The 26,453-nt window shown below is 45.1% G+C and overlaps 1 protein-coding gene across 10 annotated transcripts; it reads left to right on the top strand.

Moving 5' to 3' along the window:
- Positions 1-4,097: 4,097 nt before the first annotated feature.
- Phc1 (polyhomeotic homolog 1) lies at positions 4,098-26,431 on the top strand. 10 transcript variants are annotated; one of them, XM_087657689.1, is made up of 16 exons: positions 4,259-4,328; positions 5,447-5,459; positions 6,875-7,032; positions 8,538-8,648; positions 9,461-9,541; positions 10,134-10,283; positions 10,925-11,080; positions 18,305-18,794; positions 20,360-21,189; positions 21,718-21,865; positions 22,105-22,316; positions 23,170-23,284; positions 23,851-23,959; positions 24,131-24,281; positions 24,674-24,905; positions 25,542-26,431. In XM_087657689.1, the coding sequence occupies exons 3-16, from the start codon at positions 6,919-6,921 to the stop codon at positions 25,694-25,696; spliced, it is 3,054 nt and encodes a 1,017-aa protein (XP_087513815.1). In that variant the 5' UTR covers positions 4,259-4,328; positions 5,447-5,459; positions 6,875-6,918; the 3' UTR covers positions 25,697-26,431.
- Positions 26,432-26,453: the final 22 nt, after the last annotated feature.

Here is a 26,453-nt window from a genome sequence, read left to right as displayed (position 1 = left end):
AGTTCTTCAGATTGTGGTGAGCCCCCCCCCCCCACCATAAAATTATTCATTGTTACTTCATAACTGTAATTTTGCTGTTATAAGCCATAAGTAAATATCTGATATGCAGAATATCTGATGTGTGACCCTTGTGGAGTCCAGGGCTACAGGTTGAGAACCGCTGTTCTAGAGGCTTCCTACATTGTTTGATTTATTGCTGCCTGGTGTTTTAAAGTCAGTAAGAATGGGGTTGAGTACCTCTCAGGTCCTACCAACCACTCTGCATCCTCCGCTTCCTATCTCCACATTCACATATATCCACATATATCATATATATCACGTCACCCTGGAGCTGCTCTGATAACGCTCCGGAATCTCCAGTTGTTTAAAGGGCAGCTGATAAACGGTGTTACTTCCCCTTTGCTCTTTAACAGAGCATGCTCGCAGGCTTCACGGCTGGAAAAATGTGGGCTCACTTATTCTTACTGCAGCTTACGAGTTCCGACAACACCAGAAACAGAAGTGAGGGAATTCGGATGTACGTCGTTATTTCTCTTTCTCGTTTGCTAATTCCCCCCAGTCCTTACCCACATAGCGTCTTTTGGACCGATAGCTGGAGATAGTAACTGAGTCAGCGTGGATCGCGCCCATTGCCCGAACTTTTAAATGGCAAACGCCAAGCTTCTCTAGGAACATTCAGAGCTGAGCACCTGAGTGGAAATTTCACATCTCTCTTTCAGGCTGTGACTGGAGGTGGTTCTGAGCTGTGGTGGCACGCAGGCTTAATTTAAAGTTCTTACTCCAAAACTTAAGTCCCCACTAACGGACCTTGAACAGTTTGACTTTTCAAGCTTTATATTCTCCATCTGCAAATATTATAACGGACCCAAAACGGTTGTCTGGAGGCCTGAATTCCAGGGCGCTCTGAAGCTGCAGCATGTATTTTGAATTGTTTCCCCCCCCCCTTAGACATCTTCCCAGATGCTGAGCTTTCTTGGTCTAGGGAACAAAACCCCAGGGGGTGTAAATCTGGTGTTTGATCTCATCATGAATCTGTATTCTAACTTCTCAAATACTGACCAGAGGAGCGCCCTTGAAGCCTTATACAAGTAAATGCAGTGCCCAAGGAATGCTCTTCATGTAGATAAATTCACTAATTAAATTCACCTCACTAAGTTATGACTAAATACTTGTGGACGCTAAGTAAACCATAAAGAATGGTTTAGGTAACGTGGAGAACAACAAATACTTATTGGGTTAGTTCTAGCCCTGAAATGCCCTTTTCTCTGTGGAAAACCAAAGGACTTGGACAGCACTTGGCTTTAAATATCGGAGTCTCAAAATGCCCTTAAAGCTCATCTTCCTCTCTTCCAGCTAGACCTTAAGAAGAACTGCCTCAAGATGGGGTGGGATGTGGAAGGTGGGTGATGTGGTGTAGTTTAGAATATAGGTGGTCCTGCTACGTTCTTCCCATATTTGCATAAACCGTGCTCCTCTCTTTCACTTGGTTGGCTGTCCACCGTAACACTAGTGGAGTGAGAGCCGTCTCTTCACAGGTCAGCTCGAAGAACGCTGCTCGGTGGATGACCGAGATTCCATTACCCTACCTTCTGTTTGTTTCAGTTGCACCCAAACCCCCTTCCAAATCCCAGCCCTTCTGGAGGTGGCTGAGGAGTTGCAGGAGGGCTCAGCTTTCTGCAAAACAGGTTGAATGCATTTCCTTCACACCTGTTTAGGCTAATGGCCTTCTGTGTCATGTAGAGCAAAGTCACCTAGCCTCGCTCCACGGAACCGTTTGTTTTGAAAGAGAAAAGACTAATTCCAGAAGATTCATTAAATGAAAGTGAGAAAGTTTAACAAACAGGGGGAGGCAGGGAAGGAGAGAAAGAGAGAGAGAGAGAGAGAGAGAGAGAGAGAGAGAGAGAGAGAGAGAGAGAGAGAGATCTCCATCAGGGAACAAAACTGTTTTGCTTTGCTTAGGTGGAGGTGAATTGTTCTCAAGGTAATTCAGGGTATGAAAATGATTTTTTGGTGGATGGAGCCTTTCCTGAAAATTTAATTTGCTGTTGATACTTTTTTAAAAAATACTAAGTTAAATTTATTTTAGTGGAGATTACTTAGAACTACGACCCAGAAAACCCAGGAGCTTTGGAGATCTTTACATGAACACGGAACTCCTGGCCCATGACCAACACGGCTTATGCTGCAATGGGTTATTCCTAGGCTAATGTTAGATCAGAAGCTGAAAAAAATCATGCCAGTTTTCAATCCCCTACTATCATTCAGTAGATGATGAAACCAATGATACTGGATTGAAAGAGAAACAAAACAAACAAAAGCAAAAACTTTGAGGTGGAATGTAGCTCTATGAAGCAGGAGTAATTATTCACCGTTAAGGGGGCTGTAGCTCAATGGGAGAGGGCCTTGGTAATTCTATACAAACCCTGTCAGGTATTGAGAAAACAAGGATATAACCTCTGGATTCTTTCTTCTGGGCATATATTACAGGATCATATCGACTCATTAGTGCTGATAGTTTTCCAATAGGATATCTGTTTCTTGTCCTGGAAGGGTATATAAATCTGATTGTTCTTTTTGGTATTAAGCCTCCACGAGAAAGCTTTAACCTTCCTTGACCTGCCAAAGTTCTAGGTTTGAATTAAGTGGGTAATGCTTCACCTGGTTTTTTAACCACGAGATCTCGCCAGAAGGTTTCCATTCATCCCCAGCCAACACCTATCATCCTTGGCCCGGCAACAAACCCTTTCACCTCTCCACGCCCTTGTTACTGCCTCTCCAGTCCTTTGGCTGCCCTTTGGGGTTTGCATACTTGTTTAACTGGTTCCTAGAAGCCTCCTAAAGATCTTACTTCACGGCGATCTGGCTACACAAATTAAGAGTGGGAATTGATACGAACACAAATGCATCTAATTTATAATGAGAATGCTTCAATTTTTCTCTAAATACAAATTAATTACACATGGGTTTTCAATGACGCGTGGGCTCGAGAAAACAACTAATTATGGCTGAGGTTAGCAGAAAGATTACAGATAAAGCTCAAATCCCAGCTATTATCACTAGGTAACACCCACCCAACGGTAGGTAAAGGTTAAGGAAAACAGTTGTCTTTCCCATCAGTGCAGAGGTTAAAAAAAAAATTAAGCTTTCAAGAGTGGCCGGCACACAGTAGGTGTTCCAGGAGCATGGAGAGACTGAGAACTAAATCCTGTTAAATTTGTGTTACAAATAAAACGAGCCTCCTCCACCACAAGCTCAGCCTTCCCAAAGGCAGCACCATTGTTCACCTCTTTACACCCCGCCTTTTCCATTGTTTTGGGCGTTCTGATTCTTTCACATGTGCGTGTGACTTTTAGAGGTTCCAAAGCACACAATCAACCCTGAAATCACAGACTTAAATATCATTCAAAGCAAGTTGCATCAGGTTCCTGCTTTTAAATGAGTGCAGCTTCTAACGGGTTCAGTTTCTTTGCGGCGTTGTTTCCCGCCTTCTTGGAGTTGAGGCGAGGGATTAAACAATCAGCATTCTCTCGCTGTTCCCTCAATCCCGAAGTTTTTCTTTCCTCATCTTTCCTTCCCTCTGCTCTATTTCCTTTCACAGACCGACGTTTCTCAAGGGTCTTTGCTCAGCTTCCTCCCTCTCTGGCTGCTGGTCCCTTTGATCCTTTCTTCGAGCCCCTATTCCCAGAAGCTGCAGAAAATACCTTCTTTTCCCCCCCCTTTCACGTCACTTCCCTCCCCTCTCCCTCTCTTCTCCGAGGTGAGTCCCCCTCTACAGGCCAGCGCTTTCTTAGCTTCGTGCTTTCAAACCGAGAGCGGAATTTGGAGAGAAAGAAGGGGGGAAGAAAGGACGAGAAAGAGATCCAGAGCCAGGGGGGAAAATAAAAAAACACTCGGGCCTAGAGCCGGGAGGCCCGGGAGCAGCGTCGCCATGGCAACGGGCGCCGACAGGAAGCGAGGGACGCGCGCGAGGGCGGGCGCGGGGAGGGGGCGGGCCGGAGGAGGGGTCGGCTGCCCCGGAAGCACCTCCCCGCAGCCCCCTCCCCGCCTGCCCGCGGCCCCCCGGCCTCGGCCCCCACCCTCGCGGCGGGGCAGGAAGTGACAGGCCCGCGCGAGCCCCCGGCCTGGCGGAGCCGCGGCGCGGCCAGCACCCGGACGGCGGGAGGGGCGGGGAGCGGCGGCCGCGCCGGGCACCTCCCACCGCGCCTGGGCCCCCGCCCCTCCAGGAAGGGGAGGAGGCGGCGCGCCGCCGAGGCCGAGCGACCCCCCCCTCCCCCGCCCCTGAGGTGGACGCCCCCCGCGAGGACTCGGGTGCGGAGCCGGGCGCGAAGGTAACCGGGCGGCCGCGGGCCGGGGAGGGGCCGCATCCCGGGGTCTCGGCGGCGCGGGGATGTTTCCTCAGCCACCTCGGCGTGTGCAACGCCCAGGTACCTCCCCCAGCCGCGCTCCTGCCTCCCGCTCTGCTGTGCTCTGCGGTGCTTCTTTGGTGCTTCGCGTCCCGGTCTCCGTGCTTTGCGCTGGCTGTGCTCGGTGCTGTCTGTCCGTCACCTCGTTGCCTCGGACCGCTCGCCTTCTCATTCATTTCTCCCTTCCCCGACTTTGGTCCTTCCATCCGAGCATGCTGTCTGGTTATCTCCCTGCTTCTCGCGCTCCGCCGGGCTCCCCAATCTCGACTTCTGTGACTCCCCCTGCTTGGCTCCTTACTATTAGAATGTACAATTCCCTGCTTACCGAGTCCGTTCGCTTCGGGCACGGCACTGTATCCACCCCCTTCTCCCGGTGTGTTTGGTTTCTCGTTGGAACTGCGTTTTTATCACGGTTCTGTGAAGAACTATAACCCCTGGGAGTCTTCCCGAGGCACCCCTCACCCCCTTGCTTCTCACTCCATTCTTACTGCAACAGAGTTTTGTACTCCAGGGTTATTGACTTCTTCCAACACCTGACCCAATAGGCCCAGTAGTATGTCCATCTCAATATTACTTTCTAGTCCCTTCCCGTCGGTGTGCATCTTCCCCAGTAGAATCCTTACACACCCACACCCAAATGGTGGTACCGTTTAGGATGGCCATTCACTCTTCTCTCAGTTTTAATTTTTAATTGAGTTTGCCACCTAAACGCTTTTCTGTCTTCACTTTCTACATTGAATCTGGAACTCACAACATTAATTGGAAAAAAAATGAAGATTTTAAGAAATAGATTAGTGTGCCTGCGAGGTTTTTGATGGCAGTTTCCCTGGTGGAAAGACTTTAAATTGGCCCTTCTCTGTTTCACCATCTAGGGGAAATGAAGGGGTCATCGGATTGATGAACGTTTTTTATATAAGCCTCTATTGCAAGTAACAGGGTCTTTCGTCTCTGAGTCCAGTGAGATAAGTCCAGTAATCTGTACAACTGTGCTGTGCTGCCTCTAATCCTTACCCACTTTTTTTCCTTCACATGCTGATATTGAGGACTCATGGGTCTGTATCTGTTCAGTGCTTTGATATTTTGGCAAAGGATGTGGGGAAAAAGGTAGACCAAGGTTGATAGAATGCCCTGTCTGTATCTCTTCCATTAAATCCATGTGTGGAGTGACATCTGTTTCTTCCTAAAATGGGTAGAGTTCTCTGGGGACAGTTATGTGATGTAGTGATGCCGGGGAGAGAATCGGGACTGAACTCAACTTTAATGGCCAAGGCCAGGACTTTGATTTTTGTTTGGGATGCACTCCTGAGGTAAATCCATTCATCTAATGAAACTAGAGATAGTCCCTTGCAGAAATTAGGATCGGACGTTCATAGTCCCAAGCCAGATAGTGCTTGGGTGACCTGGTATTTCTAATAGTCATTTTCCTGCTGCTTTAGGAGAGTGTTTCTGTCTGCTTCTCGTTTCTTTTTCTTTTTTGATATGTATGTGTTTTTTTAAATTTACTTTTGCTAGTTTTAATGTAGCTGCCAGAGGATAAATTCTTACACGTTAGTAAAGTTGGATCTTATTCTTTTAAGTTAGAATGCGCTTTACTGTTACATACTTGGGAGTGTGTAACCTGCTCACTTTGTTACCTTATTTGCGAGTAGGGACACTGACCTTATATAAGGAGAAGTGACAGGCCCGAGGCTTTAATTAGTAGCTTGGCCTGCAGCCAGTCAGCTACTTTGGACATGTGGGCAATAGGCTAGCTCTTCTGCTCCCAACACTTATCCACTTCCACGACCTGTCCACTCTGCCTGCCTCATCAGTATTTCAGGGCTCTCTTCTGAAATGAGGACATGGAATCCTCACACTGAGGGACACTGCTTTGACAACAGATTTTTGTTGTTATTGTTTGCTTTTTTTTTTTTTGTTGTTCTGGGAGGAGACAAAGTAGTATAAAGGCTTGATACACAGAAGATGCTTGTTCCCTCTATTATGAAATGGAGACTATGATATTTACCACACAGCAGTGTAAAAGATAGCAGAGGTGAAGGGCCTGTGCTGGGCCAGGGAATGAAGGCGACTCGAAGCTTCATGGGCAGTGCTGTCTGTTGTGAGCTTGATAATGATACATGGAGATAAGGGTATCAGCAAGTTTTCAGTGGATCAGTTTTAAACTTTGAAAAGTGCTGGGGACTGAAGGTGCCTTCAGTGTTGTAGAATTGTGAGGTGGCTTGTTAATAGTCTGGTCATTTTAGTTAATGGTAGTCAGGAGGGGGTATGTAAAGGTTTTTTCTTTTGAGACAGCGACTAGCTTGAAAAGATGGTGGAGGGGGGAAGATATGATTGCAGATTTGGGGGTTCTAAGACCTCAGAGGAAGATTCTTAGACACTTTGTGAACTTACTGTGATTTTCAGTAATAATGACATGAAATGACATTTTCCATTCAAGGTGTAACTTTAACCTTTTACTGATTCCTGTCTAGGGCTTGAGTCAGAGCACCATTCTTGGGGACCCTGGAACGCTATCATGGAAACGGAGAGTGAGCAGAACTCGAGTTCGACCAATGGGAGTTCCAGCTCAGGGGCCAGCTCTCGGCCCCAGATAGCACAAATGTCCCTGTATGAGCGGCAGGCAGTGCAGGTGAGGCTCAGCTGAGTGGCTGAGGTCTGTGAATGCTGACTCTGGTGAGTCAAAGACGGCAGAAGATCGTCATCCTCAGATCTTCCCTAGCAGATAAAGTATGAGCTTCCTTCCACTTCAGAATCTGAGCAGTTTACAAAGTTAGAGCAAGCGAAATTCACCCAGAGTGAAGTCTGACCATTTGTTTTGGTTTTTAGCAATGTACCAAGTTCAAGGCCAGCTTGGGCAACTTGGTGAGAACCTATCTAGAAATAAAACTACCAAAGATAGAGCTGGAGAATGCAGTTCATTGATTCAATATGAAATACTATAAAGTTCACACATAAATAGATTTTAATTAACCATTTCTTTTTATTGCTTAAAAATATTTACTTACTCTTTAGAGGTGTGTGTGTGTGTGTGTGTGTGTGTGTGTGTGTATGTGTGTGTGTGTAGTGCAGTGTATGTGGAGGTCAGACACTTAGAGGCTTTGTCTGTGCTGTGCAGTATATATAGGTGCCGTTGGCCCTTGAGCTTCTGTCACTTCTGACTCCATCTGCCATCTCATGAAGATGTGCACCACTGCACTTGGCCTTCTGTTTTAAGTTGTTCTGAGACTTGAACTCGAGTCCTCGGGGTCGTGCTATGGGTGCTCTTCCCACAGAGCTCTTTCCTGCTTCAGCTGTCAAGTTTTCAATTTGGGGCCTTATAAGTTACTTTGAGTAATAGAAGTATCAATGACCTTTTTAGACAGTTACTTTTGGACACATAGCAAATTCTATATTTTAAATATTCTGTTGGAAATGAAACATTTTCTTAAAAGACTTTGGTAGATTGGTTGTAATTATTAAAGAATAAGAACATAGCAAAATCCAGTTGACACTAAACTGATCACTCATTTTTATAATTAGCCATTGACATTATACAGTAGATATTTGGAAATGTCTGTTAGTTGAGTTTTGCCTGGCAGAATTGCTCAGAAGTCATTACTGTGTTTCTGTCATCTCTCTATAAACACTTAAGGATCTGTATCTATGCTAGATACCTATGGTGTCTAGCCTTCTCCTTTTGTTACTAGTGTGTATATTTATTTATTTGAGACATGGCTTACTCTGTTACCCTGGCTGGCCTGGGACTCTTCATTTTCCTGCTTCAGCTTTCCCGGGGCTGGGATTATACGCATCTGCCTCCATGTCTAGCTTCTTTTCCTTATGTTAGTCAGTATCCCGTTTATTTGTAGTTTGTCTAGATCTTGCTATATATTTTCAGGTCTTACTTTGAGAAGTAAAAGTTCATATGCACTGGTTTGATTTTTTTATGTGTTAAGGACAGACCACATAATCAGCTGTCTCTGCTGTTTTAGATGGCTGACTAGACTATGGGTCCAACATCGTAAGGACCAATCGGATGTTGATGATGTTCGTTCTTTGTCTCCTCCTGTTCCTCTCCTTCCTGAGTCCCTTTGCAGCAGTCATGCACATAAGCGTTAGGAGTGGTGGATCTGAACACTGTGTCCTGTCTTCTAGGCTCTGCAAGCCCTGCAGCGGCAGCCTAATGCAGCTCAGTACTTCCACCAGTTCATGCTCCAGCAGCAGCTCAGTAATGCCCAGCTGCACAGCCTGGCAGCCGTTCAGCAGGTGAGAGGTCAGCAGCCATCAGGGCAGGAGGGAGGAGGGGCGAGGCTGCATTCCACACCAAAGCCTTCCTTTACCACCTGAACTCTTTGGAGAAAGGATGATCTTAGATTATGGGGTTGCAGTATAAACTGTGGGAGGGAGACTCTTTAGAGAATAGCTATGTTGTAGACCTGTTCTAATATCTTAGCTACTGGCCATATGTAGTTATTGAGTACTTGAAATGTGACTAGTTCAAATTGAGGTGACACTAAGATTGTAGAAGACATCAGTTGACAAAAAGAAGGTAAGAAATCTCAGTAATTTCTATGGCAGTTTAATGTTGTTCTGATTGTATTTGGAGGCAGAGTTGGGTCTCTGAGGCAAAAGCGTGCACCTTTAATGTGTAAAACTCAGGATTCAGTCCCATCTGTCATTCCTCCCCAAATGATAATATTTATTTTGTATGTATTGTATTAAATAAGTTACTGAAATTTTTATCATCCTACTTAATACTTTTTATGTATTAATACTCTATATGTAGTAGAAAATGGTTCATTTGACTTTATATTGGACAAGTCTGCATTAGATTTATCAGTGACTGCTGTTGTGGGTTGAAGCTGGAGTAGCAGAGTACAGGTTGCCTGTCTGCCCTGATGTTGCTGGACAGGCTTATGTGGTCATGTGACATATCCTGGATAGTGATGTATTGTTTTCATACTCCCACATACAGCCTCTCTGTTCTTACCTGAGATTTCTGTTTTGTCCATGGATTAATGCTAGAAGACAGGGAGACATGCCTTTTCATTGTTTCTCTTATGCTTCCCCTTGAACAGGCCACCATTGCTGCCAGTCGTCAGGCTGGCTCTCCAAACAGCAGCACTGCACAGCAGCAGACCGCCACCACACAGGCCTCGGTGAGTCCGTCTTGCCCTGAGGGCAGTGTCTGTCAAGGACTGGTCTTTGCAGCTGATCTGGAAGGTCGATTGTGTCATCAGTGGGCATTTATCGCTCTTAAGTAGAGACTGGCAAAAAGCAAAAAAAAAAAAAAAAGACCAGGGAAACTATTTGAACCTGTGTAGGAGTCTTGGTTTTCCCTAGCTAGTCCATACTGGGTTCGTACTTACAGTGATTCTCCTGCCTCTGCCTCCTGAGCTGGTATTACAGACATGCACTATGACCTGTTATGCAGGAGTCTTTAAATGGGCAAGTCTAAAGAAGGGAGAGATAACAAATGCAAGCTTGCTCTTCCAGAGAAAGAAAATCTGTTTCTTTCTTTCCTTTTCCTGCTCAAGAATGAACATTGGTGATTGTGGACTTGCTTTCTTTTTGATTGTCTGCTTGCTTTAGTAATATTCCAGAGTAGCTAGGGTGAGGTGTGAGATGGAACTTACCATTTCTTTCCCTTAACTTCATGGAGGTAACATCCTGTTCTTGATTGTGTCACTCGAATTGTCAGCTGTGGTCCCCTCAAGTCTTCAGCCCCAGTTCCTTTTTTGTACTGCACAGATCAATCTAGCAACCACGTCAGCTGCTCAGCTCATCAGCCGATCCCAGAGTGTGAGCTCCCCCAGTGCTACCACCCTGACTCAGTCTGTGTTACTGGGGAACACCACTTCCCCACCTCTCAACCAGTCCCAGGCCCAGATGTATCTGCGGGTAAGTCATAGCCACCACCACCATTGTCCTAGGGGTGTAGTTCATAATTTATTTTCCCTGGCAAAGAATGAAAAAAGAATGAAAGATTTTTTCAGTGCTATCGAGGGAACCCAGGGCCTCATGCATACTAGGCAAGTGCTCAGCCCCTGGGCGATACCCTCAGTCTGAAAGCTGTTGTATTTAATTCTGGTCATCCACTTTTTAACACAAGCTGATCTACTTCTTATGTAGGCTAGAAAAGATGCTTTTAGATAGCATTGAGATCCTTTGCTGGAAGATGTGGCTTTGATATTTGATAGATCAGTGTTAGGTGTAGTATAGACTTTAAATGTGCGACTTGGGTACACAAATTATAGGTATCTCTCAGCTGATCTATTTCTGTGTAGAACTATGTGTTCTAAAATCCTCACTGTCTAAATGTCTTTGATGTTTGACTGTTATCATTCGTAGTCTTCTGTACTATCTAGGTTTTCTTCTGGATGATTCCTCACATTTGGAGAACGAGAGGTTCTTGGGTTGGTGTGGAAAGGCGCAGGCTCAGCTGTCTAATACCTGCTGTTTTTTGTCTTGTGGTCCTTTCCTTCCATCTCTTCTGTCTTCTCTTTTCTTCTTTTTACTCTCCTTCCTCCTCTCCTCGCCAGCCACAGCTGGGCAACCTATTGCAGGTTAACCGGACCTTGGGCCGGAATGTGCCTCTAGCCTCCCAGCTCATCCTGATGCCTAATGGGGCAGTGGCTGCAGTCCAGCAGGAGGTGCCACCCGCTCAGTCTCCTGGAGTTCATGCAGATGCAGATCAGGTCAGTGGCACCACTTACTGTGGAGAAGCCTGGGAGCATGAAGGGGATGACCATAGGCTAGGCCCCACACTTGGCCCCTTGATTGATTTTTATAATTCTTATTTTGTTTCAGCTTCCCTTTCCTCAACTCCTATAAATAAAAACTCCCTTAAAATATTTGAGTCGATTTGAGCTAAAGAAGGAAGTAGAATCACCTAAAATGATCCTATAGATCTGGACGTCTTACAATACAAGTTGATTTTCAGGGCATCCTTTTTGCCCTCTCCAGCTTAGTTTTATTAAGACTCTTAATTCCCTCATAGAAACGTCATGTGAAGATAGGGATGTTGGAGGGAATTGTTTAAGTTTAAGTTAGATGGGAAGTAGGCCTGGCTGAGTTGCTGGTAGGATGTTTGATTCTTTCTGTTCTTGACTTACTGTAGTTCTCAACTTCTAGTCTCCTATTCCTGTTCATGTTTCCTCAGTAAAGTCTTTCTTCCCATTGCTTTTTGTGACTTTTCCCAAAAAACATATATTTTAATTTTAAACATGTATCAGATGTTAACTGGGGCCTTATAATGGTTGTCTCATTCATCTAGTCTGTCAAAAACTACATAATATATTGTGCTTGGATATGCGTCTAGAGTTTTGGAGCACTAAAAAGAGATGAGCCAAATCTTCAAATGACTTAATTAAGGGGACAGTAGTGTTGTACCCCTGAGTTTCCAGAGCTGGCTGTTACTTTGCATGATGCTTGAGTAGAGTCTTAAGGGATTGGCCGATTGATGTGGAGTGAGGAGAGAACTGAGGAAGAAGAGCAGCTCCGAGGGCTCCGTTCATTTACAGAAGTCAGACCCCAGGGGAAACTGGGTAGGAGGGACAGCAGGGGCCTGGTGTGGCTCTTTAGTAGAGCCTGTCAGGTGCATTGGATTGATCTCCAGTTTTGTCAAAAACAAAGCAAAGAGACAATGAGCCCAATGGTGGAAGATGTCTAATGGTGGAAGGACACTAAAAGCCAAGGAAAGGAGGTTGTAGGTAATTTTATAGGCAGCTGGACAGTGGTGGTGCCTGGGACTTCAGAGGCAGGGGCAGGCAGATTTCTGTGAGTTTGAAGGTAGTCTTGTCTACAAAAAGTGTTCCGGGGCTGGGGATTTAGCTCAGTGGTAGAGCGCTTACCTAGGAAGTGCAAGGCCCTGGGTTCGGTCCCCAGCTCCGAAAAAAAGAACCAAAAAAAAAAAAAAAAAGTGTTCCAGGAGAGCTAGGGCTACACAGAAACCCTGTCTTGAAAAATAATAAAAAAACAAAAACAAAAACAAAAAACCTAACAACCCTCAAAAGAACCCCCCCCCCCCAAAAAAAAAAAAAAACCCAAAACCCAAAACAAACCAACAAACTTTGTGGATAGCAGAGACCATTATTGGCTATTGAACAACAGATGAACAGAGTGAACTGAAAGAATCAAGGAACATGTGTCTGCTAAAAGAGTCTTGGGGTCATCTAGTTATAAAATAAAATACCTTTGCAAGCTGTTCAAGCAGTAGAACACAAAGAGGGAGCAGGTTGTGTTTCTTATCAGTTCTTTAGTTTAACCAACCGTCTATCCATCCATCCATCATCCATCCATCATCCATCCATCATCCATCCATCCATCATCCATCCGTCATCCATCCATCATCCATCCATCCATCATCCATCCATCCTCCATCCATCCATCCATCCATCCATCCATCCATCCATCCATCATCCATCCGTCATCCATCCATCATCCATCCATCCATCCTCCATCCATCCATCCATCATCCATCCATCATCCATCCATCATCCATCCATCCATCATCCATCCGTCATCCATCCATCATCCATCCATCCATCATCCATCCATCCTCCATCCATCCATCCATCCATCCATCCATCCATCATCCATCCGTCATCCATCCATCATCCATCCATCCATCATCCATCCATCCTCCATCCATCCATCCATCCATCCATCCATCCTCCATCTATCCATCCATCCTCCATCCATCCATCATCCATCCATCATCCATCCATCATCCATCCATCCGTCATCCATCCATCATCCATTCATCCATCATCCATCCATCCTCCATCCATCCATCCATCATCCATCCATCCATCCATCCTCCATCTATCCATCCATCCTCCATCCATCCATCATCCATCCATCATCCATCCGTCATCCATCCATCCATCATCCATCCATCCATCCTCCATCTATCTATCCATCCTCCATCCATCCATCATCTATCCATCCATCCATCATCTATCCATCCATCATCCATCCATCCATCATCCATCCATCCATCATCCATCCATCCATCCATCCATCATCCATCCATCATCCATCCATCCATCATCCATCCATCCATCCATCCATCCATCCATCCATCCATCCATCCATCCATCCATCATCCATCCATCATCCATCCATCATCCATCCATCATCCATCCATCCATCCATCCATCCATCCATCCATCCATCCATCTATCCGTTGACACTCAGTATGAGCATAGTGGCTAGTATGTGTACCTGGTGTCTGGGTTAGGCCCCAGCTCTACATATAACTGTGTAATTTAGATCACCTTGGACAAGCGATCTAAATTAGTTTTTCTCCTGTGATCTCTTCATAGATAGAGTGTGCCTGATGTATGGTGTATAGTGAGGACTGATGGAGTTGATTATAAGTACTTGTATTTTAGATCGTTAAACTGTTACTGTTAGTCAGCTATTATCACTGTGTAACTCTGCATGCTTAGGAAATCCATGATGCCTACATTTATGGAGATTATAGATCTTTAAAGCAAACAGTCACCTAAGTGCTATACTAACTGCTTCATTAGCAAGAGTAAAGTGTTCTATGAATAAAGAAGGGAACTTAGTTGTAGGATGGGGTAGACATCAAGGAGGTGACATTTAATATTGGCTTTATAGAAGTTAGCCATGTATGGATGTGATGAGATGTTGAATGCCTGGAGAATATGATTTCTAAAGATCTTAAAGAAGAGTTGGTTTGTTTGAGGAATTACAAGATGGCTTATTTTCTTGGAGGACTAGACCATTGGAAGCAACCTTACCTCACAGGCCTTTGGGGCTTTGTTTAGGACTTTAGGTCTTATATTAAGGGTAATTCAAAAGCTTTATAAAGGTATAAAGCTATAAAAAGTCTCTAGTATAAAGTAACAGGGAGAGCTATGTTGTATGTGTTACTAGGGAAATGAATCATTTAGGAGAGAGATGGTGTTTGGATGCACAGCACTGAAGATGGAGAAGTCCATGGATATGAGAGTAACAGGAATTACGAGAGGTGGAGGAAACTGGTTCAGAGTTTGGGGAGCTGAAGGAGTGCCAGGTGTGAGACCTTGAAACAACACTGTAGAACAGTTGGTGCTCTTTATGGGATGAACACTGGAGAAGAGGAATTAGGTTCAGTTTTGGACATGGCAAGTTAGAGATGTTTTTGAGACATGCATGAGATGCTGAGATAGCAGCCCTGGGTGTGATCCTTGAGTTTAGGAGAGTTAACTTGGAGCTAAACGTGAAAACGGTAGATGTGAGTGACACATCTGTGGAAGTTATGGAAATATTGAAAATCGTTATGAGAGCATATGGGCTGAAGAGAAAGAACATGTAGAGCTCCGAGGGTTGGGGTAAACCCCTGGAAAAGGTGACGGGATGACTGAGGGAAGCAGAATTAAAATAGAAGAGAGAAAGTCTAGACTGTAGTAACATGAGGACAGAGGAACAGGTCTTACAGGACTGGTGTGGAGGGTATGGGTGTAGGGTTGAGAGCCTCATTTCTTTTCAGTGTAAAAGAGGAAAATGGGAATTTGTTAGTTTGGAGGGAGAGCTACTTTAGAGGAGTTGGGAGGGCGATTGAACTTGAAGGAATATTGAATTTGAAGCATGCATGGAGAGTGAATGGGTACAGTGGATGCACAAGAATTTAGTCATTCGGAAAGGAGGATATGGCTGGGGAAGGGGGAACAGGCAGGGAGAGGAGCACAGGCAGATCACACAGCCAGGAGAGGCTGATAGAGCCAAGAGTAAGAGAGTTGTTAGGATAATCTTAAAAAGCAGGGGGAGAGGATTGGGGCACAGGATCGCCCTTGGTAGGAGGAAGGAGGAGTGAGAGAAGGGTCTGGTACTGCAGGGAGGGTGGGGTCTTCATTGTCTCTGCAGAGGTGGAGGGAGGGGAGCAGAGAGGGTGGTTCTGAGTGTAGGGAGAGTGGAAAAGTGGAATGGCCTTTGCAGAAGAGAAGCTGACTCTCAATACTGGAGAGTTCCAGGCACCTCTGCAAAGCTGGCCTTTTCTCTTCCACTCTTCTGGATTCAAGTTTCTACTTCATCTGGCTGACTGCTTATCATCTTCTTCCATGTTTCTATCAAGATGACTTTAACACAAACAAAAACCCAGGGATTAGCTCAGACAGTGCTCGGAAGCGTGAGGACCTGAGTTCCATTCTCACAACCCACATTAAAACCAAAGCGAATCTCCACCCATTCGTGGTGGTGCTTGCTTGTAATTCCAACCGTGGTGAGACAGAAACAGATGGATCCTTGGCTCCCTGGCCAGTTAGCCTAGTCCTTCCAGTATGTAAATTCCAGGACAGTGAGAAACCTTGTCTCAGAAAGGGGGTGCCTGAGGAATTGCATAGTGGCGTCTTTCGACCTACATATGCATGTGTATACATGTGTACCTGTACCCACATACACATGAACACCTGCATACACACGAGCACTTATGTACACACTAAGAAAACAAGAGATGTATTATGTTACTGACTTTTTAAAAATATCGTACCTCTAGTACACAGAATTTGATTGTTCTAGTGATGTGGTTTATTATTGTCTTACTATTGTTCCTCTCCTGGCTCACTTTTTTAAAAATTCGGTTTTAAATAAAAATTATTTGTTTTTGTATATGTGTTCCTGAATGTGTTTATGTGCAGCACATGCATGCAGGGCTGGGAGGTGTAGGTTCTGGGAACTGAACTTGGGCCCTCTACAACATCAGTAAGTGCCCTTAGTCCCTGAACCATTTCTCTAGCCTTTTACTCAGTAAATTTTTTAAAAGAGAAATAGCAAGCGGGCTGGGGTGTAGCTCATTGGTGAAGTGCTGGCCTTGTATGTAGAAGATGCCCTGGTTGAATCCCCAGTGCTGCAAACCAAAGACAATGTAAGAAGCATTTGCTCACTGTGTCTGTCCTTATCCATGGTATTGAGTATGTACACTGATTTCTATGGTCATCCTTCTATTGGTCCCCTTTAATATAGCTTCATTATCTCTTTATATATTTCTAAAATTTACTTTGAAAATTGATTTTAGTGGGAAATGAAAATGTATATACAAAATTTAATCTGTGTTTTTACCACTGAGTTTCAATAATACCAATAGATGACCATTCCATGCGCTCTTGCCCTCTGACCATGGATTAATTTGAAGCAGACTCTAGTTACCATATATATATATATATATATATATATATATATATATATACATACAAGCATATAATATATAACATATATAACAATCTATAAACAGCAATATGTAATGTAAGTATTGCTATGTATTTTGAAATGATATGTTTTACTTGTACTTAAATTTATAGAAAACTTAGCTATCTGTAATCTTTTTCAGAATACAATTTTATTTGTATTTTGAGACAGAATCTTGTTATGTTGGTCTGAGTAGCCTTGAACAATGGTCTTGTTTTCCTTTTGCCTTGGCCTTAGTAACACATACAACAGCAGCGCAGCTCTGCATGGGCCTGAGAATGCTTTCCTCACAGCATATTGTCAAGATACTTTTGTTTATAGTCATTTATAATTTTAATTTTTATGTAATATTCTGTTTTCAGAATGTAGTCCTCTTCTGTGGCTGTCAGTTAGGGTTGTTACTCTGCATGGTTCATCTGCCACGTGCAGTTTCTCTTGTGGAGTTCTATGTGGGTGGGTAAACATGTGGACAGTCACCATTAGGGTACAGTGACAACAGTTATGATTAGGATGTAATGACAATTTTTCTCTCACAATATTTTTTTTTAAAGTTACATCTTTTTTTTTTTTAAAGATTTATTCATTTATTATATATAAGTCCACTGTAACTGTCTTCAGATACACACGAGGTTCAGACGAGGGCATCAGATCTCTTTACAGATGGTTGTGAGCCACCATGTGGTTGCTGGGAATTGAACTCAGGACCTCTGGAAGAGCAGACGGTGCTCTTAACCACTGAGCCATCTCTCCAGCCCTCTCACAATATTTTTTTTTTTTTTTTTTGGTTCTTTTTTTTCGGAGCTGGGGACCGAACCCAGGGCCTTGCGCTTCCTAGGTAAGCGCTCTACCACTGAGCTAAATCCCCAGCCCCACAATATTTTTAAGAATTGGACTCAGCTATGATTTTTATCGTGTCGGTTCTTATTATTAACTGTGATAGTATTCTGATTAATAGAATCAACCAGGTAGCTGTTTTTCTCTCCCTTTGTGCTCATGCCTAACACTGTTGTATTCTGGGGCTATTAATAATAAGCAAGACAGATTAAATTTGCTGTTTGTAAGTTACAATTCAGACTGTTTATGTTAACACTCCAGGACCTTAGTGACCTAGCAGAGTGCCTCTCTGTCTTCCTAACCCCAACCACCTTTCTTGTTTCTTATTTTTCTGCTCCCTGTAACTGAACACAATGAAATGTTTATATTAAAACATGACATGATGTTTTGGTTCTGTGGATTTGGTATACCTTTAGGCCTTTCCTTCCCCTGTGCCCCCTCTGAGCCTCAGGGCAGACATCATCTGCTTTAGAAGACTAGCCTCCCAGGTAGAGTTGATTTTATGATCTCTTGTAAAGTTGGTTTACATGTATGTGGATATTGCTTGGTTATACTTGCTGATTTTCTACTCTAACAAACCATGCAGCACTTGCATTTCCACTATCCAAGCCAGTACCTGAAGTGTGGTATTTAATAGATGCTGAGTAAATGAGGAAAGAGAAAGTCAGAGATATATTTGGAAGGAATTTTGTTGAAATTTGGTGATACACTTGATAGTACATAGCAAACAATGTGTTTACAAGGAAGCTCTTTGAGAGCCTGAAATGACCTAATTGGTGTAGAAGTTAGGACTCAGTCGCAGGAATCTCCACACACACACACACACACACACACACACACACACACACACACACACACACACACACACACACGTATATATTACTCTCTTCCAGGTGCAGAACTTGGCAGTGAGGAACCAACAGGCCTCAGCTCAAGGACCCCAAATACCAGGCTCTACTCAGAAGGCCATCCCTCCTGGAGCGTCTCCTGTTTCTGGCCTCTCCCAGGCCTCAAGCCAGGCTCTAGCTGTGGCACAGGCTTCTGGGGCCTCAGGCCAGTCACTCAACCTCAGTCAAGCTGGTGGAGGCAGTGGGAATAGCCTCCCAGGCTCCATGGGTCCGGGTGGAGGTGGCCAGGCGCCTGGGGGTTTGGGTCAGCTGCCTTCTTCAGGACTAGCTGGTGGAAACTGTCCCCGGAAGGGTACAGGAGTGGTGCAGCCCTTACCTGCGGCTCAAACAGTGACTGTGAGCCAGGGAAGCCAAACAGAGGCAGAGAGTGCAGCGGCCAAGAAGGCAGAAGGAGATGGGAGTAGCCAGCAGAGTGTGGGCATGAACCTGACTCGGACAGCCACACCTGCCCCCAGCCAGACGCTTATTAGCTCAGGTAAGGTGTCACCTCTCATGATGTCATTAATTTCTCAGAAGAAATTTGATATATTTAAAGGAACCCCCACCCCACAAACTTTTAAAAACCCTCTAGGATACAGAATGGCAGAAAAAAAGAGAATCTTGTCAGTCTTGAACGTGCTAGCACAGAGACAGAATAGTGAGTGAGTGGAGATCTTGGTTTCCTCCCAGCAGCAAACTGCTTATAAAGTACTTCGTGCAGTCTCTGTATTCAGTTCATTCTCTTCACTCAGTCCTGGCGGAGCTGACAATGTGCTAGAGACACATCAGAGAGTCCCGGCCTCGCGTGCTGTGGTGCTCAGTAGAGGATGAGTTGGCCCTTTGCAGTGGGTGGCTCAAATAGCTGTAGTCTAAATAACTAAGGACACCACCAGCAGGTGGAGCTGTGCTCGTGTGTTGACTTTGGGACGAGAAGGACAAACTCAGTTAATGAGAACAGTAACCCTCGTTTGTGTTTGCTTTGAGACCGGGTCAGATCTAGCCAATGTTTACACTTGGTAATGTTGGATTTTTGTTTGTTCTTTTCGTCATACTAATTAATCATTGATATAATTGGATAATTTCATCACAAAAATTACCAATATTAGATACTTATATACCTTAGCTTTTCTTCCAAAGTGCATGCTTTGTGTGTTCTTTGGATGGTCTGGTAACGTGCAGGGCAGAGACTGTCAACTCCAGTCTGCAGCAGGGGAGACAGAGTGCTCAGAGCTTCTGTCTGTTCTTAAGAGTTTTTAGGTGGTGACTTAGTGTGATGAACTTTAAAAATGGAGGCATTCATAGTGGATGGTGATACCTTTCCCTCTGGGAATTCTATTGGTGAATATTAAATACATTTTATGTGTTCAACACCAGAATGAGTTCTAAGTATGTCAGAATGAGTAAACATGGATTCAACCCTGAGATAATGAAGGAAGGAGTCAATCATTTGCTCAGTACCAAATGGAAGGGTAGGGTAGTTATAGCAAAATAAAGAACAGATATGACTGAAGATTATTGCTGATTTAAGGGCTATGCTTCATTCACCTCCCTCCCTCCCTCCCTCCCTCCCTCCCTCCCTCCCTCCCTCCTTCCATCCCTCCATCCCCGTCCCCCTTTCCTTTTTTTTTTTTTTGCTGCTTGGGGAGCCTTGAACACACCGAGCCAAGTTTCCATCCCAGAGCTGCTACACCTAGTCCTGTCCTTTTTAACTTTTTAACTCTGTATTTTGAGAAACAGTTCACTAAGCTGCTCAGGCAGATCTTGATTCGCCTGAGGACTCCTAGTACTTGGGTTTCCAGGCTGTGCCCTGAATTTTTGCCTTGAGATCTTTGTCCTGGAGGTAGTCAGTACTGAGAGGAAAGAGTATGAGTAAAGTGATGTTGAAGCTCTGTGTTTCTAAGCAGGCAGATTTCCGTTCACTGTCTGATTTCCTAGTAAGGAAATTTTCGTTCATTGAGTCTACCTTAGGTAAATCTTAGGATGCTTCTGTTTTAATGTAGAAGGATTATCATTGTTTGCTCCTTTTCTCCTTCATTCCGTTCTGTCTTGCTTCACACATAGCCACATACACACAGATCCAGCCCCATTCCCTGATTCAGCAACAGCAGCAGATCCACCTCCAGCAGAAGCAAGTGGTGATCCAGCAGCAGATTGCCATCCACCACCAGCAACAGTTCCAACACCGCCAGTCCCAGCTACTTCACACAGCCACGCACCTCCAGTTGGCCCAGCAGCAGCAGCAGCAGCAGCAGCAACAGCAGCAGCAGCAGCAGCAGCAGCAGCAGCAGCAGCAGCAGCAGCAGCAGCAGCAGCAACAGCAAGCAACAACTCTCGCTGCCCCTCAGCCACCCCAGGTCCCACCTACTCAGCAGGTCCCACCTTCCCAGTCGCAACAGCAAGCCCAGACTCTGGTGGTCCAACCCATGCTTCAGTCTTCACCCCTGTCTCTTCCACCTGAACCAACTCCCAAACCACCTATTCCCATTCAGTCCAAACCTCCTGTAGCTCCTATCAAACCTCCTCAACTAGGAGCTGCTAAGATGTCAGCTACACAGCAGCCACCACCACATATCCCTGTGCAAGTTGTCGGTACCCGGCAGCCAGGTACAGCCCAGGCACAGGCTTTGGGATTAGCGCAACTGGCAGCTGCTGTACCTACTTCCCGGGGGATGCCAGGGGCAGTCCAGCCTGGCCAGGCCCACCTGGCCTCCTCGCAACCTTCATCCCAGGCTCCTGGTGCACTTCAAGAATGTCCTCCTGCATTGGCTACTGGGATGACCCTTGCTCCTGTGCAGGGAACGGCACATGTGGTAAAGGGTGGGCCTACAGCCTCCTCTCCTGTTGTGGCTCAGGTCCCTGCTGCTTTCTACATGCAGTCGGTGCACCTGCCGGTGAGTGAGGGTCCGTCATTTTGAAGGTATTATTACACGTCCACATCCTAGTGGGCGTGGGACTGAGTGGAACTAGAACTTAGTTTAATGGGAGAATGAAGAGTTGGGAAGGCGAATGGTGGCATGCATGTGCTCTTTTTTATTTTTTTTAAAGAGTGACATGTTTATATATATTTATATGTTTATATGCTATAATATATATATAAAAAATGTTTAAACTTCAAATTTCTAAGTTTGTTACTGTCTTAGGGTGTTTATATATATGTTGATTCCATCAAGAGCTCCTTAACCAGATCTGTCTTTGTAAAGCCAACAGTTGGTCTACAATGAGTTTTTGAGTCCCTAGCCAGGACTTAGTGATGTCTTTCTGTTCTGATGCAGAAGTTACACATTGGGGTGACCAGGAAGTCTAGTGTGTCAAAGGAAGTAAACAAATTTGGGCACTGAGGATGTCCTCAGGAAGGATGCAGTTAAAGCTTTCCTTTCACACCTAAACCTTAGCTGCTTTCTTGTTTATTCCTCTTCTAGGGTAAAGCCCAGACGTTGGCTGTGAAACGCAAAGCTGAGTCTGAGGAGGAGAGAGAAGACCTCTCTGCATTGGGCTCTGTGCTTCCTACAAAGGCATCACCAGCAGCAGAGAGCCCAAAGGTAATAGAGGAGAAGAACAGTCTTGTAGGTGAGTAGCCAACATCTAAAATCTTACTGGTGCCAGAGAATAAACAAGTGTTTTCAGTGAGCCAAAAGATAAGTCTAATTTAGTAGAAAATGGGCCAGGACATGGTGAGCAATAAGTAGATACAGACATAGGGCTCCATGGTGAGTGGTCAGAGATGAGCGTGTTGTGGAGGCTCAGGCTTGGTAATGGGCGAGTCAGTTGTGTCGTCTACACGCTCCTTATGTGTGTTTGTTTTTCAGAGAAAGCTGAACCAGTGGCCAGTTTGAATGCTAATCCTCCAAACAGTGATCTAGTAGCCTTGGCCCCTACCCCATCAGCACCACCTCCTACTCTGGCCTTGGTGTCCAGACAGATGGGGGACTCAAAACCCCCACAGGCCATTGTGAAGCCCCAGATTCTCACGCACATCATTGAAGGCTTTGTTATCCAGGAAGGAGCAGAGCCTTTCCCGGTGAGGGTGGGGCCTGCCTGAAAGTGGGGCTGGGAAGGGAGAGGTGATCTCATTTTTTTTTTTTTCTCACATTCCTTTAAAAGAAGGAAAGTGCAGAACTACTCCATAGTTAGAGAATGGTTCATTATGTGCTTACTTAGAGGGTGAAGGACACAAGGGCAGTTTGTGGGCCAGAAAGTGAAAATACTGAGAACAGAAGGAAAGTCAGCTTTTAAAATTACAGTGTTTGGTGAGTACATTAGGTCGAGTTGTAATGAAGGAAACCAGGATCTTGACTCCTGCATTTATTGTAGCTTTGTGGAGAAAACCATAATATGGGGGAGTAAGTGTAAGGACCCAAGTCTCCAGTGACTTAGATGGAAAAAGCCAGCTAGAGTCCCTTGTCTGCCATCTTGAAAGGTCTTGGGGCTAGAGAGACGCCTCAGCAATAAATGAATATATTGTTCTTTCAGAGGACCTGAGTTGCGTCCCCAGCACCCGTGTCCCAGTTATACCAACTCCAGCACTTGAGTATCTGACTCTGGTTATGTACCTGCATACCTGGCTAGGCAGGGCACACACTTTGAGTCCTTCGGTGGCAGAAGAGCAGGCAGCTCTCTGAATTCAAGGCCAGCCTGGTCTATATAGCAACTTCTGGCATAGTTTGGGCCATGTAATGAGACTTTGCTTCAGTCTCAGTTGCCCCACCCCAAACAACAACAACAAAGTCTTAAGAAAATAAAGAATGAGATCCCCTCAGAGGCAGATCTGGCCATCAACTCAGAGCTCACCCAAGCAGGGACAAGGTGACTATAAAAGGCTATAGATGACAGAAAGGGATTATGCTGCCTTAACTGCTCTTTCTCTGGGACAGGTGGGATGTTCTCAGTTCCTGAAAGAAACGGAGAAGCCACTGCCGGCTGGCCTTCCAACAGGGCTGAATGAGAGTCAGTCAGGTGGCCCTTTAGGGGGTGATAGCCCCTGTGTAGGTAAGTACTAGATATTCATGGAGATGCTTGATAGCTGTGGGGATTGAGCCAGGGGGCAGCACATATTATGCGTCGGTTCTACAAATGAACAGCATCCCTAGATTTCATTCTCTAGAGACAAGACTGGCCTTTAACTTCAGACCCCTCCTAAGTCTGGGGACTACATGCATGGGCCACCACACCCATCCAGTCAGTCCTTGTTTACTTAAAGGAAGAATTTAGGCAAGGTCTGTCTATGCACAGATGTGTTCTGCTGAGTATGTGGAACCATACAAAAACCTATAAGGGAACTTTTTACCCAGTTAAAGGAACGGGTTGGCTTATTTTATATCATTTAAGGATATATTCACCTTCCTGCCTCCATTTCCTTTGTGCTGGGATTATAGGCCTGTATTTATACCCATCCATATATTTCTTGAGAATCAAGCCTTTAGGGTATTAGGGATTTTCAGTTAGACTGTGTAGGTCTTTGCAGAAAACTCTGAGGAAAATTAGTACTGATCTCTGGGCCTAATAAATGAGGGTAGCAGAAACCTGTGGTAAGTCAAGAATGCCTTGTTTTTCAGACTTAGATAAGAAGGCAAATCTCCTCAAGTGTGAATACTGTGGGAAGTACGCCCCAGCAGAGCAGTTTCGAGGCTCTAAAAGGTTCTGCTCCATGACATGTGCAAAGAGGTACTGTGGCCACTGGCCTGCTCGCCTTCATAGAGTTTTCCACTGAATGCTGTCCCTTCTCATAGCTGATACTTTATATATCCCTCTTTGCTTTTCATTCTGTTCAAGTTAAAATGTCGTTTTCACAGCACTGTGACAGCAACCTTGTATGTCCCTACATTGTCCCTGTAGGTACAATGTGAGCTGTAGTCACCAGTTCCGCTTGAAGAGGAAAAAAATGAAAGAGTTTCAGGAAGCCAGCTATGCACGTGTTCGGAGGCGTGGACCCCGCCGCAGCTCCTCTGACATTGCTCGTGCTAAGATCCAGGGCAAGCGCCATCGGGTGAGCTGCTATTGCAGAGCCAGCTAGCGTGTAAAATGCCCCTCCCACGGAGTCACTTTCCTCGGATAAAGCCCTGGATACAGAACGCTCAGAACTCTAGTTTGACACTGATTTCATTGATCCATATTGTAAACGACTCTGTCCCGTCTCTTTTCCCTAACTACAAGTTTGTGCATCCACGAGTCCTTTATTACATTTGAACTAATTCAGGGGACACGCAGCGAGTTCACACTTGACTGGTGCTTTTGTGCATCTGCAAGTGAGGTGCAGCTTTAGTTCACCTGTTCAGAAAGCTTTCCTGTAGCCTGGTGTAGTTGTGGGGAGAAGGAACTCACGGTGTCGCTCTCCTTCCTTCTCTCACTGGCTTTACTGTTTTGCTATCTCCTCTTAAGGGTCAAGAGGATTCTAGCCGGGGCTCAGATAATTCCAGCTATGATGAAGCACTCTCTCCGACATCTCCTGGGCCACTGTCAGTAAGAGCTGGGCATGGAGAACGTGATCTAGGAAACACCATTACAACCCCGTCCACACCAGAGTTACAGGGCATCAACCCTGTGTTCTTGTCCAGTAATCCTAGCCAATGGAGTGTCGAGGAGGTCTACGAGTTTATTGCTTCTCTGCAAGGTACTGGGGGAGGTGCTGGTTCAGTAGAACCAGGTCCACATTTCCCTAGGTCATCCCACCAGACTGACTGGGATGTATCTGGCAGTTACTCAGTCCTATAGTGTGGTTTACTAATTTCCTCCTGGGCCAGCACCATTGATCAGTGTTCAGTTTTTTGGTATTCGTTTTTACTTTGTATTAACCATATTTCTCACTTGGGAGCTTTTGGATAATGTCTCTATTTGGTTTGAGTAACTGAGTGTACATGACTTCCAGAGGAGTCTGTTAGGAGAGACCTTTGTTGACTTCTGAGGCAGGACTGCCATATTAATAAACACCTTTGCTCTTTGGTATTTGTCGTTCTGAGAAAATGTTGGAAAAGCTGTTCATCTTTTTGCCATTGTCAAAGAAGCTATGAGTGTAGCTTTTATCTCTGTGGAGTTTTGAGGTTATTTCTTAGATGGACTTGTTATTTGCCTGATGCTGTATGGAATAGGTAATTCTGATTTCACTTGCTTTCAGAGTTTGCCTCAAACCTTTGTAATACTAAACTGAGGATAGTGTTTAGGACTGGCTATTCCTAGGCCTGTTTTAGTTTCTTTCCATGTAATGATGCTGCCATCAAGTTTCTCATGTGTTCCCACCTTTTCCTTTTAGGTTGCCAAGAGATTGCAGAAGAGTTTCGTTCCCAGGAGATTGATGGACAGGCCCTTTTATTACTTAAAGAAGAACATCTTATGAGTGCCATGAACATCAAATTAGGTCCTGCTCTCAAGATTTGTGCCAAGATCAATGTCCTCAAGGAGACCTAAGTGACCCTCTGCACAGCTCAGCCTGAAGCAGATGCCCTGACTGTTGGGGTTATACCCTGGGAAGAGCTGTTCCTCTTGTGTGACCTGTGTGGGATTGGAAGCAGAACTGCAAGAATTGGTTGCTGGTGCTACATGGTGGCAGCTTTGACACTTCTGGGTTTCTCTTAAAAATCTTCTCACTATCACATCTACCCTAACCAGTTTTTAAGCAGGCAGACTAGAGACTAGGACTGCTCAGCTGTCTCCTGGAGAGGAATGACTAGCCAGGGTCTCATTTCTCCAAGGAGGAACGTCTTGTATGGGAAGGCAAGGAAATGGGTGAGTGTCAGTCTGCTTCCCCCTGGGAGAGGCCAGCTTTCCTGGCTTACAAGGAACAGCAAACCTGGTGCTCTCCTGGAGTCTCATAGTGGCTGCAGCTCAGTTTTCTGTTAATACTGAGTATTTCCTCTGCATCCACGGCAGGGTCACCAGCCACTGCAGACACTTGTTGGTATCTGATTTGCTGCAGGGACATAGTGTTTGACTGGCACGTGTGTGGCTGTTGTCATTCTGCATCCCCGCTCCCCACTGTTCTCATCTCCAGCCCTGTCTTTTCCATTCCAACTCTGCTCTGCCCTATAGCTTTACAAAACAGGAGTGTGTGGGGCTGAGGCCAGGACTGTAAGCACCTGCCTTAGGCACTGTTCCTCATACAAATATTAAGTATTTTTCCTCAGTAAAAGGATGAAAATTGTCTCCATTGTCTTACTGCATTCCA

This window comes from Rattus norvegicus, chromosome 4 (genome assembly GCF_021556685.1).
Source record: "Rattus norvegicus strain SHRSP/BbbUtx chromosome 4, alternate assembly SHRSP_T2T, whole genome shotgun sequence".
NCBI lineage: Eukaryota > Metazoa > Chordata > Mammalia > Rodentia > Muridae > Rattus > Rattus norvegicus.
The sequence above is the reverse complement of the archived record's forward strand: the minus strand, read 5'-3'. Positions and strand labels throughout refer to the sequence as shown.